This window comes from Brachyistius frenatus, unplaced genomic scaffold (assembly GCF_029030835.1).
Source record: "Brachyistius frenatus isolate BFR_SWC_R1_liver_20210118 unplaced genomic scaffold, ASM2903083v1 Contig_15, whole genome shotgun sequence".
In the NCBI taxonomy this organism is placed as follows: Eukaryota; Metazoa; Chordata; class Actinopteri; family Embiotocidae; genus Brachyistius; species Brachyistius frenatus.
The window spans coordinates 4,710,422-4,727,254 of NW_027210614.1; the positions used below are offsets into that span (position 1 = coordinate 4,710,422).

The 16,833-nt window shown below is 37.1% G+C and overlaps 1 protein-coding gene across 1 annotated transcript in view; it reads left to right on the forward strand.

Moving 5' to 3' along the window:
- The window catches only part of tspan15 (tetraspanin 15), a 31,598-nt gene that overhangs the window by 8,993 nt on the left and 5,772 nt on the right, over positions 1-16,833 (forward strand). The window contains exons 5-7 of the mRNA XM_069693700.1: positions 3,367-3,462; positions 13,997-14,113; positions 16,772-16,822. Of these exons, the coding sequence (XP_069549801.1) occupies positions 3,367-3,462; positions 13,997-14,113; positions 16,772-16,822 (264 nt within the window). The remainder of the gene's footprint in view (positions 1-3,366; positions 3,463-13,996; positions 14,114-16,771; positions 16,823-16,833) is intronic.

Consider the following 16,833-nt stretch of genomic DNA (forward strand, 5'->3'; position numbering starts at 1 on the left):
AAGGGTCCATTTTGGGTCCAGTTCTGTTTAAATTAAATATGCTGCCTCTTGGGTCTATTTTTAAAATACGCAACACTGACTATCACTTGATATCACGATGATACTCAGATGTACTGAATTTTCCTGCTGCCTTTTCTGTAAATTCTTTAATAAGTTGCTTAGCTAGAGTTAAAACTGGACTTTTACAAAAATATTCTCAATCTCAGAGATCCGTCTAAATCTGTCTCACCTACCAGCAGTGTCACTTGATAATCGTTCATCCTGTCTCTGCCCTGTCACACCCCACTGTTAACCTCATGTAAAGTACGTGGGTCTTATTTTTGAATCTTCTTTTAAGTCAGACCTGCAGATTAAATATGCAATCAAAGCCAGCTTCTTTCAGCTAAGCATTTTAGCTAAGGTCAGGCCCTTCCTTTCCTTTAAAGACCTTGTGAAGATCATTTGTGCTTTTAGTACTTTGAGGTTGGACTATTGCAAACAGTTATCCTTGTTGTAGTTTGTACAAAAATGCTGCAGCAGGTCTCCTAATGTGTTGTTCTGGCTTAATGTTGTCTCTAAGGTTTTTTTTTTTTAAATTATTTTGTTTAATTGCTCTTCAAACAACTAAGCCACTAAAGACAAGCGGCCTAATTGTGTGAAGTCTGTCTGATTTGTCTTAATTCTGTCAGATATTAATAAACTGACTTGAATTGTTCTGAACTAATGAGCCATCATCAGCTACATGACATGAAACTTACACTGGGACAGTATCGGAATCAGTCAATTCAAAGAGTGGATAGGATTCAAATTTAAATGTCATAAACCCCCGTCCCTGACCTGTTTTTATGTGTTTTTTCTCTGGCTTTTGCACCTTTTAATGTTCTTCTTTTTTATTTCCCGTATTGTCTTGCTTTGTATCCCAGCATTCAGTTTTTGATCGCGACCCTCCCTGCAATAAAATCCTAATAATGTTCCTGAACATACGGACACAGCATGATCAACTGTTTGTCTGCGGTCATGACAAGAGAAGCAGCTCCCTCCGAAACAAGTTCTGATCAATACTTTGTATTAAAAAAAGACAGAACAGAAAGGCTTTATATGGTTTAAACACCTTAAATAGTCATTTGACTTATGTTATGTATTCTCTAATGTAGAGGCAATTAGCCCAAATGACTAGACCAGATTTTACAGAAAATAAAGAACATTTTGTTAAGATGTCTTCATCTGCTGCTGGAGGCAGAAGCGTTTTCAGTTTAGGTGAACCGCTTCCTGCTGAAATTATTGGAAACTGACAGAAATCAACACAATATTAAGTCAGTGTATCAGACGTGTATTTTATGAAACATAATTTAATGCAAGACATATGTTATCTTGACATTCCCACCTTAAAAGATTTGCCTTTTTAAATGTTAAGAAAACAGGAACTGCTGTCCAATACTAACTAAGCTATCTCCTTAAGTGTGTAATATAAATAAGAATTTGCTATATAAATGAATTGTCTCTCCTTTACCTTTAGTGGTCAAAATATACTTACTTACGGTGTACCGTATAAAGTAGGCTATTGAACTGGTATTATGAAACAGTCTCTAATCCTCTAATGCACAACTGCATGAAAGTGCTTTAAATTTCTATCCAAACAAGCAGGAGAGCTACTGTTCCCTTCACTGTGGTTGCCGTTATTTCTTTATCTGATTTGTTCCTGTTGGATGTGGAATTAGCACAATGTGCTGAATAACATGTCTAATGTTGTCCTTAGATGTGTGATTTATTGCATTTTTTTATGTTTTTTTTAATTTAATTTAAATATTATATTATATATTATATATAGAGATGTATTGCTAAAAAAAAATACTTCTATAGAGCAAAATATTACGTGTCTGTTTGTGGTGTTTTTGGCGGTTCAAAGGCTGAAGGTGCTTTAAGCGGTATGTGTAATTTGTGATATTGAGTTATATAAAGGAAATTTACTTATGTCTTTCTCATTTCCATGAATACCATGTTATGCCTGATTGTGCAGGAGGCATTAAAATACTTCATATTATTTCTGTCAAATGAAAACCTTTGACGTGTGAAAAGACGTGTTGCAGTTTATGGTTATTAAGATAGCTGAATGAATGTGGAGGGTTTTTTAGTCACACCTGAAGATATGAAGACGATTTCATGTAACAGACACCGGTAGAGGATTACTGCTACTCATGTAACGATGAAGGTGTGATACCATCAGTCCTCTGCTGAGATATTAATTTCGTCAGTTTCCCTCTTCAAAGGCTCTCATTAATAAATACCTGAATGTGGTTCTGTGGGGAAAAGCTTGAGTATCAGTCTATCTTTTCATCTTTTTTAAGCTGTTTAATCATCTAATTTACATGACTGTTACATTAAAGGTATTAAGGCCCATTTTGTATTTTATGTCCATCAAAAGAAAAGCTAAATTATCAACATTATAACCGTACATTTTAGTCTCATAATAGCACTTATATTTAAAACACATTAAAGACCCAACTTCTCATTTGTCATTCTCCTATTTTAACTTTGTATCATTTACATTGAGATGAAAACAATATACCAGTGCATGAGAAATGTGTGCATTTTAATACGATTTCTTTTTCTTGGCTGTAAGAGTAGATTCTCATATAAATTAATTTATTTTTCTTCATCCAATTTCTATGAACACAATATTTAAGGTGATAATACCGTATGAGTTTATGGTAAATTCTTTAATAATCGTTCATTTTCTTCTGCCTCAGAGAAGCACCTAAGTAGACCATAAATCTGCACATGGTTTAAATGTGTTTGCCCTGCCCCTATAGATTTATGGTGAGGACCTGATATATCCAAGGGAGGAAGAAAAGAAATTAAATGAAAAATTCAGTCTGTGCGACTTTCATTTTTATCTGAGGTCAAAAGAGAAAAATTACAGAGCCGTGAGAGGTAAACAGGGAGGAAAAACTCAACGCTTTGTTGCCCCCATTTTCACAGAGTTTCAAATAATCCTTATCATATCAGGAACAAAAAGTAGAGTGGAGAAATTGGTGAAATCAATGAACCATTACCTTTATCAAAACATGAAATGAAAAGCTCTCAATGAATTTTCTTAGTTTAGTTATAAATATTTATCCTCAGTCTCTGGATAGGTTGATGCATTAGCTTAGTGTGACACCGCTGCACCAGATTGAGACTGACAGATGTGAGCTGTCAAACTGACAATTTTTTTTTTATATTCCAGTTCGGTGAATCAGTCACCTTGACTAATCAGAGCATTTCCTCTCCACAGCTGCTTGTTTGACACGCTGATTGTAGATCAGCTGTGTTGTGGATGAGCTTGCTAACATGACCTCCTCCACCTCATTTACACATACTAACTGTTTTTTTTTCCCTTCCTTACAGACAGTGGAACTACTGAACAAGAACATCCGAAAGGGCATAGTCAACTACTATGACGACCTGGACTTCAAGAACATCATGGACTTTGTTCAGAAGAAGGTAAGGTTATGTCACTCTTTATTTCCTGTAATCTGACAAGAAACATACCTGTGATCAAATCTCAAATATGAAAAAACTGAATTGGCTTTTGAAATGTGCATTAATGCACTGCAGCACAGACAACAAACCTGTTTATTGGTACAAGGCTTAGGATTTATGGGGGGGACAGCATGCTCCACCAACACGCTGTGAGCATCCACTTGGCTGCGTGTTTTTTGTGTCCAAAAATAATCAGGAGTGTTCAGAGCCGTTTCTGTGCACCTGCTCGCAGAGCACATCACTCTGCCACACAAACACAGCCAGACGCCAAAGACCTCTTTTCTGGAAGCACACAGGGATGCAGTGCCCGCACACAGCTAACTGATCACATATTGAAACTAAGAAGGCCTGCAACAAACTCCTCTGATAAGCACAGGAGAGAAGACACATGTTCCTTAAGTCTGCAGGCCACAGGCCTTGACCAACACCTGTACCATTGGAGCAGCATTGTCTCTTGATTAAATGAAAATTGAGGCCTCAGAAGTGCTTACTTGGCTGTTGTGCGGCAGGATGAATCACCTGCCTCAACACAAATTTTTCCGCTGTTTAACTGTTTAACCTGAATCAATAAGTCAGAACTTTTACACATTTACAGACTGCCGTATCTGACAGCCTTTGAACATTTTCTGTGAAAGTTAAGACAACAGTTATATCACATTTAACGATTTCTGTGTTTTCTATGATTTATTCATGGTTTGAGGCACCAGCAACCAGCAACTTTACTGTTTTGGTTGTGCTCACAGCTCTGAATGTTTTGTTTTGGGCCAAAACTGCCAAATGGCAGGCAGACGCATTGTGAAGTGTTTAGAAGCCAAATGTTTCCCTCAGGAACAGAGCTAAAAAGTAAAGTGAAATACAACTTAAATTCTACAACAATTCAACCTTGGTGCTGGTATGCTTCATATCAGATGACTGTGTAAGTAAACAGTTGTCTGACGAGTTCTCCGTATTAAGGTGATAACACAACAGTGATGTATTTGATGTTTTCACAGCCCCAAAGAAATACAATTGAGACATCCGTCCTGGTTTATTCTGCCAGGAATAGTTGTTGTATAGTTTGACATAGCAAAATCTTAGAAACCTGACTTGGCCATATTTATTTTAGCATGCCTTTCTGTCAGAGATCAGCACAGCTTGACAAACCTGTTGCTTGTCACGTTCAAAAGCAATTTCACTTCATCATCGGCACAAACAAAAGAGGGTCTTCTGGCTTGGCAGCAGATTTATCCTGTGGTGGGCTGTAACTTGATACCAACAAGCATTGCCTCAGTGGTGTTTGAAAGCCATTTGGTAAAAGTGAGAAAAGCTTCTTTCTTATTTCCCCCTTTTCAGCTGCTGCTGGCTGGCTCAAGTGTCTGGCAGTAGGAGAGATTTGTGGGGTTTTTTTAAGGACAAAACACAATCAGAAAAACGTGCTGGGGATTGAGGCTGTTTTCACACCTTAATAGGAGCCTGTGGATTTATGTGTTTTGTGAGCACAGTGGCCTAGATTCAGCCGCACTGTTGTGTTTGTGTTGAATAAATGGGGACACATCATATAAGATGGAAAAAAAGGATTTCTGTGTGTGTGTTTGCATGTGAACAGTCAGAGTAGCTCGCACTGATTGTGTGTATATGTGTGCGTTGAGATAAACTGAGCATGGACCTGCACAGTAGAACATCACAGATTATTTTTTCATATTTGAATGTGTTATTAAGCTCTGGACAGCCTGATATTCAGAGTGGAAAACATGGATTGCCTGGAATTTTAGATGAGGTAGTGACAAGTGATTCACAGATAAAAATCATTCCTGCTGAATATTGTCAGCTGAATAATTTTCTGGGTAGTTTGAACAGGTCGGATGAGCCTTTCCTGCAAAGTGCCAGGTGGTTAAATGTAAAATGAACAGGAAATATGTTAAAAAATATATAATTTCATTTTGTGTCCTGTCGTAGAAGCGGTCCATGTGTGTGCTTCTTTCCTTTTTCATTGGATGTGGCTCCCTCTCCTTTTGATCCATTATATTTCCCTCAAGGTTTTTCAAAGTTTGAATCGGACTCGTCACCTTCATGTGTAAAAGATAATGACAGCAGCAAAGAAAGGTGGAAAAGTTTTGGTGGAAAACACCTCGACAGCCTGAACAGGTGCCTACGTGCTTTGCTTTTTGTTATCGAACAGCATCTGAACCAAAACATTTTTTTAACTTCCTGAAATACAACTTTTGCAGCAGTGATTGGCAGGCATGATTTGATTTATGTGTGCAACTAAGCGTAACATCATGAATGCCTTTGAAGAAAGACTGCCTGAGAGTGTGTTGTTATCCTCATTTACACAATTCACAGCGTCTCACCCCTTTTTGCTAATAGGAGCAATTATGCTATTATGTTAGCATTATGTTATTAGCATAAATGGGTGCTACTTTTGTGACTTTTCACCTCACCTTTGAATGTGACCTTTCACAGCGGGTATAAACACTTTTAATGTGTTTGTGCAGCACTTTGAATGAAGGTGTTTAAAGCTGAAAAAAATGTATTGATTAATTTGTTACCCAAAAAATAATCTACAACTACTCTGATAATTTATTTGCAGTCATTCAGTCATACGCTGTTTTCCAAGTGGCACAAACACTTACTTTTTTTATATCATATTTAATATATCGATATTCAAGTACTATACAAGAAAGAGTCTTAACACGTATATGTGAGTGTACTGAGAGAAGTACGTCATTTTACAACAGAAACCCAGTTTCCGGTTTTTAATTTCAGAGGATTTGTGGCTTTTTCTTATCTTAAATATCTATTGGTTTATTTGAGACAATAATCATCACAATGAGACTTAGATAATGATTGTTGGTATCAACCCTAAGCTATTTAGTGTGAACCATACTTTACCTGTGTTTCCAGTGACAAAGACCACCTGCAAGCTTTCTCATCATGCTGTCAAATTATTAAGTGTTTCAGGTGAGCAACAGCAGAAAATAAGAAAAACCTCAACCTGAGGCACAACATTAATTCATGTATTAGTGAGTGGTCACATCATATCCTGTATAAAGTTAATTTCAAGCTGGCCTTTCCGTTCACTGCGCCTCACTCTTTAATGGAGCTGTGATCATTCACCTGCAATGGCTGCTTCTGTCCTCAACACTGTGGAAGACAGGGAGGGCCTTTTCCCCACACAATTACTTGACACTTGACAAATTTCAGCCATAATATTGACTACTGCAGTGTCTTATTGCAAGAAGCTTAAATTTTCCCTTATTAGAGGAAACTTCAGCAGCTGCAGACACCCCGTTTCATAAACACCAAACAGCTCAAATATTTCTTTCCATTTATTGATGATAATTTACGCTGCAGCGCAGGATTCTGCTGCGTATACTGTACCAAGAAATCTTTCAGCACTGCAAACAACAAAGTAATTCAGTAATTTGGACAGACAGCACTTCATTTCCTCAGGTCTCTGTGGTTGTTTGAGACAAAAAAGTGAATTTGCATATTTATGAGTTAATTTGGGATTCATCACTGGATATATTAGGGGCATTTAGACAGAACAATTCTACGCACAGGCACTCATTTTATTTTCAGTGAACTCAATTTTCTGTTCATTAAAAAGCACACAGATTGTGTCAGTGTCCATTAAAATACAATAAAAAAATGTACAACACGTATTCATCTTTTGCATGTGTTATTTGAGATGTTTTAAGTTTACTTTTGGAGCATGTACACAGTTTTGATACATCTTTTGTTATCCTGCATTTTAAAGTAGGACCGCAGCCACCAAGAGCAACTTAACCACATCTGAATCTTATTCTAGCTTTGATGACTTATGCAGTTTCAAAACTAACAGATGATTATCTGAGAGGTCCAAGTCAAATCAGGTAAATTTTATCCAATATCACAAATAATATAACTGTGTCAGGGGGCTTTGCAATCTATACAACATATAACACTTTCTATCTTCAGACCCTCCAAAGTCAAAGTAAGATTGTAGTCAGTTGGCAGATAAGAAATATACTGGAGACCCAAATTATTAACCTCTTAAGACCCACCAGCCTAAATTCAGACCAAAGAGAAACTCTTCATCAGATTGGCATCATCCCATTCATATTGAACACAGTTTGAAAGCACAAAGCCTCATACGGTGTAAACCAAAGATAAGATGTCAATACCACCGAAACAATAGCAGCAGCAGTAGTTCCTCACTTTGTAATGAGAGTGTGTATACAGCAGTTTCTTAACTCTTCTGTCATCTACAGGGGCACATACTGCCCAAAATGAAAAAGTCCCAGTGTACAAAATGCTTACAAGCTTTTATTTTTTTTTTAGGTAAAAAATAAAGGGAGTGAATTTTAAAAGAAAAATCCACTCCATATCTGGATATCCAATCAGTGTTGATGTAATAAATTTCTTAATAACTTCTCTGGGCCTCTGGGAGTAGCTACAAAAGCAGTGATGTCAGTGATGTCTGCCACAAAGTGGCAGGAAAACTAATTGAGCTGTATGGATCGCCGGGGGCCACTCTCGATGCCACACAAAACAAAACTTTGTTCTTTTGTATTGAAACTAGTTACATTACAAACCGCGAAAATGGCGTCCCAGAATAAGAGTGGAGAGCACGTTATGGACGAGGATACATTTTTAGTTGGATTTTCAGCCATATAAATGTGTCAGAGAGAGGCCGAGCTGTGGCTGCATTAGCCATGGAAGAGGATATTTGCCAGCAGTCCCATCCTAAAACTCCGCCACAAATAATAAACAGTGACTGGTGGTGTTTTTGCTCAAATTGCCATCTGATGCTGAAAAGATTCAGAAACAGAATCATTCTGCTGCAGTGAATTTCAGCATTGGCAGTTTTTGTTGGTTTTTAACGCTGATCGGGAGTGTCATGTGTGCATGACTATTCATGAAAGTTTTTTCCTCAGATGGATAGATGTGATCTGCAGACCATCCTCAGGATGTTGTGGATAGTCAACAAAGTGGGCAAAGGCGGTGTTACATGGTAACATTGGACAGACAGTTTTCTCAAAATGTTGTTTACAATATCTGCTAATATTACTGTATGTGATCAGTACTCGTAGCTTCCTATAAATAACCACCTTCTTTCCCGTCTTTTGCTCTCTGAAAACAGTATTGTCTGGCTGCTTATCTTTTTTTGTTGTTGTCAATTGGATGCTACAAGGGGAGCAACTTGGCAAAGGGAACCAAATGATTTGAGGGTTTGGCATCAGAGGGTCTCGCACAATGCAACCAGCTACATGTAGACTCTGCTAGTCTGACTCTGCTGGCAGGAAAAGTCATCAATATTCAGCTTTATGGGTCAATATGGCAGCAGTGAGGAAATCATTGCTTCAGCTGACTACATTAACCACCAACATGAAAAGTGATGAGTTTCTCCTTTTAAGGAGTTAAGGGCTGATAAAATTCAGAAGTTGAATCTGTAATCGTAAATTAATATGTACTTGAAGTCTGGGGTTATTATAAGCTGTTTTTATTGGAAATATTTCTTCAGCAGAAAGTAAAACTAACATGCTGTATGCTTTGGCTTGTTGGTTACAGTCATACAAACGTTTAGCCTCTGTGGCCAATAAAGTAAAGTGAGTCAGAGGAAAAACAGCTCCTTTATTATTTCACGTTTAACCACCTGACTGTCATGTGGTTAAAGGTGATTTGGTGGAATTATATAATCAGAGGTAATTAACTTTAAGAAATGGATAGTGAACACAGGTTATTTAACATCACTCCAGCTGTCTGTTATTGACCCCTGGCTTAATCTCTGAGACCTGGAGAAATCCTGATTGATCAGTTTGGTTTACACAGCGTGTACATCCATCAGATAGGAGGCGGGTTTAACACCACCAGGAACAGTCCATCATTTACGTGGCGCGATAGATTGTTTGGTCCGATTGTAGATCCTCTGCAGCTGAACATTATCATGACGAGCTAGTTTTTTTTGCCAAAATTACACACTAGTAAGATGAAGTTCCCACTTAATTTGTGGCAGTAGTGGTGTAGCTTTTTAGTAATAAAAAAAAACGATATGCTAACCACCCTGTCATAGTTAGCAATAAAGATACAATATTGTGTATGTCTATAGTTTATAGTGAAAAGAGAAATGCCACATCTGTTGAGCTGCAGTCAAATACTTACTGTGTCCTACTCTGTCAGTATTAAACACCTCATTTTTGTAATTCAACGCATCCATTGACACGTTTTGAACCCACCTTGACTAGTTTGTAGTTTTTGTAGAAGTCTGAAAACCTTCTGAGGACCAGTGCAAACTGCATGAAAGTGCAAACTGAATGCTTGTCATACCACATCCAATTAAAAAAATATCTTCTGGAAAGACAGACCCAAATATAAAGGAAGTATTATCGTCCATCCCTGAAGTATGCCAATAGCCTATTCTGTAGATTCTGTTTAATGTAAATCTGTTTTTAGACTTCAACTAGGTTTATTAACATAATGATTTAAGATTAATTTTACATTGGTATACTGTGCTAATTGTGTTGAAGAGTATTTTTCACTAGTATTTTCTGAAGTAAAGTAAGTCTAATGTAAGTACTACTTTTTAAAAGTAAATTTTTAATTTCTCTATATGTGATGTATTAAGATATAAAATATTAGGCTAGTGGAAGTAATTTCCACTTTGCTTAAGATTATCTTCTACAAGTGCAATAATGCCTGTAATGCAATAATAGTTTGAATACAATTCTCAATTAGTAACATACTTATTTACAATGTACTAAAATTGGCATTTAACTGAAGACAAATTTTAGTATGTTCATTGTGAGTGTTTTTTTTTTTATTGAAAATGTACAAATACGCATACAAAATTATGTTGTTGATTTCATCACGTTAAGTTTTTAATACTTAATGGTTTCAATTTATTACTAGGTATTTTACATTTAAATACATATCATGTATAATATTTAACATAAAATATTGTATGATTCCTTTTTTTGTTTTTACTTGGTTAGTCCACTAATAATCGGAGGAATTGGAGGATATGCAAATAAAAATAAGACATCTTTGAGTTTTATTCAGTGATGTAGTCCAACAGCAGATGACATGTATCTGGGTTCCACCAAAAGTTTAACCATGTAGGACTCTATTTCTTGCTCTATATTTAACACGCAGTAGATGTTGATAAAATAACATCACAAATACTTGTGTAAACAGGGCCTCATTTGAGCACTGTCCTGAAGTCTTATCCTCTCAGTCATTGCTTTACAGAGACAACCATTTATATTTATATATTTGTAAGTAAAATATGCTCAAATGTCAGCAAAAACATGCTTTCTCCAAAATCATCAAATGCGTTACCGCTGATTGCTTCAGTGCAATTTAACTGTGGCAGGAATGTCAAAATAAGGGAAGAAAAGTTGTGAAAAGTCTGTGTACGCTGAAGTTATTTTTTTTACTGACAGAAACATTGATCTGTGTCCTTCCAGCCGCTCTTTTTTTTTCTTTCCTTCCCCCCACCCCAAGGACCACTTACTGCTTATTTTTGTGAATGATGATTGTGAATTCTTTTCACAACTTTTCATCAGTCTTCAGCAGAACAATAAAAAGTTTGTGGTATCGGATTTTGAAAACAGCCTGCCATTTAAACCAGAAAAAGCAATTCCCTGCACAGTTTCCATGTTCATCTATCAGCTGATACTGCAGGGAGATCAGGTAGCTGTGGAGTTTCCTCTTTGTTTCCTCTTCCACTTTTTTTGTAATTGCTTTGGGAGTGTGTGTGTGTGTGTGTGTCTTTCTTTCCTTCTTTCTTTCTTTCTTTCTTTCTTTCTTTCTTTCTTTCTTTCTTTCTTTCTTTCTTTCTTTCTTTCTTTCTTTCTTTCTTTCTTTCTTTCTTTCTTTCTTTCTTTCTTTAAAAGAAAGCTCTTTTAGGTGCAGCACACGTGCACACTCGTGGTCTTATCTTATTGCAAGTGTCCAAACTGTGTCCGTGCCATTTTAATGAACCACATCAGATTTTTTTCCCCGGTTAGTTTAAAGACGGTGAACAAGCAAAGCAGAACTGATCACCTTCTCATAAAGTTCAAGTTATGGGAGGTTCCAGGTCTATAAGTTTCTACAGGGGAAAACCAGCGTTTGTGACTGATCGTAGACTTTTGTTTGAACACGTGACATGATAAACACGTAGTTGTTTATTGCTGACAAGGGTTAAAACTACACACATAAAACTTTTTTTTTTTTTCAATTTTTTTTTCACAAGTCTTGAATCTACGTCACGTTTCACTGAAAAAAGCTTTTCTTCCTGAAAAACTTGGTCTTGGTCATCAATACTGTTGCTTGAAAATCACAGGATAAAATGAAAAATATAAGTGGGAAAATTTCAAAGAAATGTTCATCTGTGGCACCATCAGAGCCAGACGTTGTTTTAGGGTCTAACAGAAGCAACTTTTGATTGAGACACATTTGTCACAATTCTCGTGATTTACTTGTATTTTACCAAGTCCACTAGCCTGCGGTGTCCCGTATACCTGCTGCATTACTACCAGAGTAGGTAACACTCTTACTGCTACCACTACACCATCCTGTATTACCAACTTATAAATATATTATTAACAATATCTACTGATACTACAGCTTTTGAACCACTACTATTGTAGTACAAGTATGCATCTATGGCAATGACCCACTGCACTACAGTTTGAATTTTTTACCAAGTCAGTAAAAAAAAAAAAGTTGTTTCATCCTGTCATCACTCACTACACACAGAGTCTCTTGGTAGTCTGACGGGGTGGAGAGATGTGTTTTGAAAGATTGGTGCTTCAGGTTGATCTCCTGAAGTTGCCTGATAAACAGAGCATGACATCGATCTTCACAAAGATGGGATTCACTGCCGGACTGATTGTGTTATAGTGTACAGTAGCACCTACTGAACTGGTAACTCGGTGTATGATCATATTGTTTTTGAACTTATAGTTGCAGGCACTAATCACATCATAATTGCTTTTCCTCCATGTGACCGTAGTTTGGGTCCTGACTCAGTGCTGGAAAAGCAGCTCTGTGGAGTCACACCAACAAGAAGAGGGAGTAATGCGTAGGCACACTGGCATCATGTCGGCATACTGATCACACTGGCTGGCAAGGAGCAGCCTCATTTTTATTCATTTATTCATTTTCTCTCTTTATCTTTTGTCTCATCCTCTCTTTCTCCCTCCCAATAAAATATTTGTCTCAGTAAGTCACTACTGAGTCGAGCTGATACCGTACTGAAGCCCTCAGGTTTTTCTGTCTCTGTTTACTCTCTGAGGCAGCTGTGCAGCTGCTATCTATTCCAGTGAAAGTATAAGTCACACAGAGATGACTAAATTGAGATGTTAGATGGTTGTTGTCATTTATTTCGAGTGACATGAATTGAGAAAAGTTTCCTCAGATGTTTGTCATATTGATCCTTTTAATACACTGTTTTATATTTCTACTTGGTGAACACAGACATTACTACGTTAGCTAATAATTGTATTGTGTACTTTTGCTGCTATGAAAATTCAAAATATCCAATAATAATTATCGTCCTTTAGATGTTTTACCAAAGTTCATTTATTCTCCCTGTGAAGTCAGAATATTTTGTTTTCTCAAGGGTTTCCAAGTAATGGCAGATTGAGATGGCTCCAAAAAAAATAATTATTTTGTGCCTGTGAGCCATCAACAAGTGGTTGTTTGGTATTAATTTGTTTGTGGCTGCAAGTCTTATCAAAGCATCAGAAAACTCTTCAGTCTGCTGCTTTCAAATTCTGTCTGAGGGCGAAGGAAAGATAGCAGAGGCCTCTCACCAGAAAAAAAAGATGAAACGTGAAAATATATTTTGATGCTCTTTAAAGTGAATGAGAAGACAAATATAGCGTTTTTGAGGTTTTGCCTTATTATGTTACCAGTACAGATATGAAGGAAAAGAGGGGGCAAAATAAGTTTATTTAAAAAGAAATGTGTTTTAATGATAATGATTGTATTGTGTCAATAATATACCATTTTCTGCTGTCTACATTAATGATCCAAACCAAATTGTGATCAAAAAGTTTGAGAATTTAATCACTTATGACATCAGAAGAGTTTGTGATTAGTTTATATTGAGAAATACATATGTATGCGAGGGTGGATCAATAAATTCCAAGACCCTCAAACGATGTGCAGCACAATGACGTGCACAGAGCAGGAGGAAGGTATAACCCTAATGAGTAAGTGTTACAAATTTCGTCACTTGATCAAAATCAGCACCTGAGCTACACCTGCTTTTGTGAGCACTGGTCACAAAAACGTATTGATCCACCCGCGGATGTATCATAATATTTCCCTGTGGCAAAGAGAAAGACACACACATGAAAATCCAGACCTCTGACATGCAAATTGTGGTTAATTAAACCAGCACAGCAAAAATAATTTTGTCTACCAAGGTGTTACTCTTTTCTTCTTTTTTTTCCTTGCAAATCCTTTTCCCTCTCTTGCTTTTTATCGGTTTTCCTCTTCCCTTCTTCTTTTAAATTCCTGCCTTCTTTTTTGTCTCCGGCAGTTTAAGTGTTGTGGAGGTCAAGAGTATAAAGACTGGGAAGTCAACATGTACCACAATTGTTCTGGAACGGGTCCACTAGCCTGCGGTGTCCCGTATACCTGCTGCATTACTACCAGGGTAGGTAACACTCTTACTGCTACCACTACACCATCCTGTATTACCAATTTATAAATATATTATTAACAATATCTACTGATACTACAGCTTTTGAACCACTACCATTGTAGTACAAGTATGCAGCTATGGCAATGACCCACTGCACTACAGTTTGAATTCATTTATTATGATCCAACCAGTTTTATTACTACTTTCATTTAAAGTGCCTTTTTTTGGCAGCTCTTTACACCTAAATGCGCACATACATTTACCAACTACAGACTATATACAGTAAAATAAATGCAAAGATATGGTTTAAATACGCTATTGCCACAAGACAACTTGTGTGTACTCAACAGTACACACAAATTGTTGTACACATTTTTAAATCTTGTTTTTCATTCATAGATCATGTAATCCACATGAACATTAGATGTAGAGTTAAATACGTGAGCTTCAGGGCTTTGTAGGCCACTCCTGATGTCTGCTTCATAACACACCCAAATCATTGACAGAGATGCATTGTGGGTAATAGAGGCACAAGAAAGATAAGAAATAAGAATAGGTGTAAAAAACAAAAGAAAGGATGATATCATGGTTTTGCTGCATCAGTATTGTTAATTTTTAAACCAACCATTATGAGTCAGATAAAAAAAATGCTTTTTAAAACGTAAGCCTAACATTCATGAATATTAAATGCTCAAACCATCAGCATTTCTTTTGTTTTTAAAAGCACCTGCTAACTGAACGAACGCCGTTTCAATGCCACCCACAGCCCATTAAGAGAGTCATATCATAATTACACAGAATACTATGCATTAACTGGGTAGAGTGTTAGACACAAGCATCTGTAACATTATCATAAACGTTTGTATAAATGATTTCCTATTTCCTGGCTTTATTTATTTATAATGGATCTGCGAAGCCTCGAACACTCAGATCAGTGCACACCGTCTCATTTTAATAATAGCTGTGGTGCATGGAGTTACATTTAAAATTCATCTCCTCATCCTTATGACGTTATTAAGCCTTTGCCATGCCACATGCAGGCAATTTTCTCCCACACCAAACAGCCCAAATTAAAGGGTAATTTATACACCTACACTCTCCAGTGCTTATAATGAGAAAGAGGACAAACAAACAAAAAAATTGAAAATGAAAACTCTGCCTCGTATTGAAACCACACCATATTCTCAGCATTAAATTGCACGACCTCTGTATTGCAACTATCTGTGCATTAAGATTTTTCTTATTTTGTTGTTTTGAGAATCTCTTGGGGAGGCACGGTGATGCAGCAAAAAGGTTCTGGGTTCAACCCTCGGCTATAGTTTGCACCTTTGTGGGGTTTCTCCAGGTGCTCCGGCTTCCTCCAACAGTCCAAACACATGTGTGCTAGTTTAATTGGTGATTTAAAATTGGTCGTAGGTGTGAATGTTTGCCTGTCTTTCTGTGTTGGCCCTGTGATGGACCCACCTTCTCCAAGTCAGCTTGGAGAGGCTCCAGTTTCCCGGTAAACAAGATAAAGCGGATATACTGTAGATAGGGGATGGAGGGAGAATCTCTTGAGATAATGAGGTTAATTAAGGGATATTTATTTTCTCCCTAACTGTAACTATGTCATATCATCTACATCCACTGTATTAGAGGAATTGGAGAAAGATTGTTAAGCACTGAAGGGTAGATATTTTATGAAAAAGACTTGCAAAACACCCTATTTGTGCAATGTGGCAACAGATGCTGCTCAAGTGCAAAACCTGGGGAAATATGTTATACATACAAATTACATATAGTTAAATATATATTTACTGTAAGTCAAGTCTTGTGCTTAACATGTCTTATAATTTTGTCCATATTTAGATGATATTACAATATCCATATTTAGGTTTACGTCCTACACTATACATTTTCAGTGATTCAACTGTCTGTCAGCATCAGTAAATGGGTAAAATCGGACAGCGAGTACAAAATATCATTTTTTTGTAATTATCCTAAAATTTCAAGCCTGTATCTTCAAATGAACATGAAGCAGTAATTAACATCACTTGATCGAGCTTGATGTTTCTTCCGACAGACGACTGACAGGTTTTCTTTCATTGAGCTTCGGTGTGTCAAGCTCATGTCGGCACACTGATTCCTTAATTTTTCCATTTCAGTGGTTTCCTTTCTCTACATGGAATCATGGAACATAATTGAGGACTGTATTGCAGTTTGTCACTTTGCAGAATCATAAAATGTGGTGACAGTCTGGTATTGTGAGTTATCCCTTCGTCCTTACTATGAATTATACCTTGCATCCACCCATTATCTATACTGGCTTTATCCTGAAAAGGGTCACGGGGGTGCTGGAGCCTATCCCAGCTGACTGTGGGCGAAGTCCATCACAGGGCCAATACAGAAAGACAGAAAAAAACAGACACGAACGCTGACATTCACACCTACAGACAATTTAGTATTACTAATTACTGTAACATGCATGTTTTCGGATGGTGGTGGTGAAGGTTTGAACCCGCCTAATTACCTTCACATATTAATATACTCAAATAAAGTCAGTGAATCTTTTATAATCGCTTACAAAATTATGATCACTCAAACCCTCCTCAGAGAAAATGCTCTTCTGTCTCCCACTCACTTCTTTTTCTCTTCACTTTATCCTGTTATCTCTTCTTCTCTTCCCTCCAGCCTAATGAAGTGGCCAACACTTTGTGTGGATACAAGGTGCTGGAGAAGGAGGTAAGACCTCA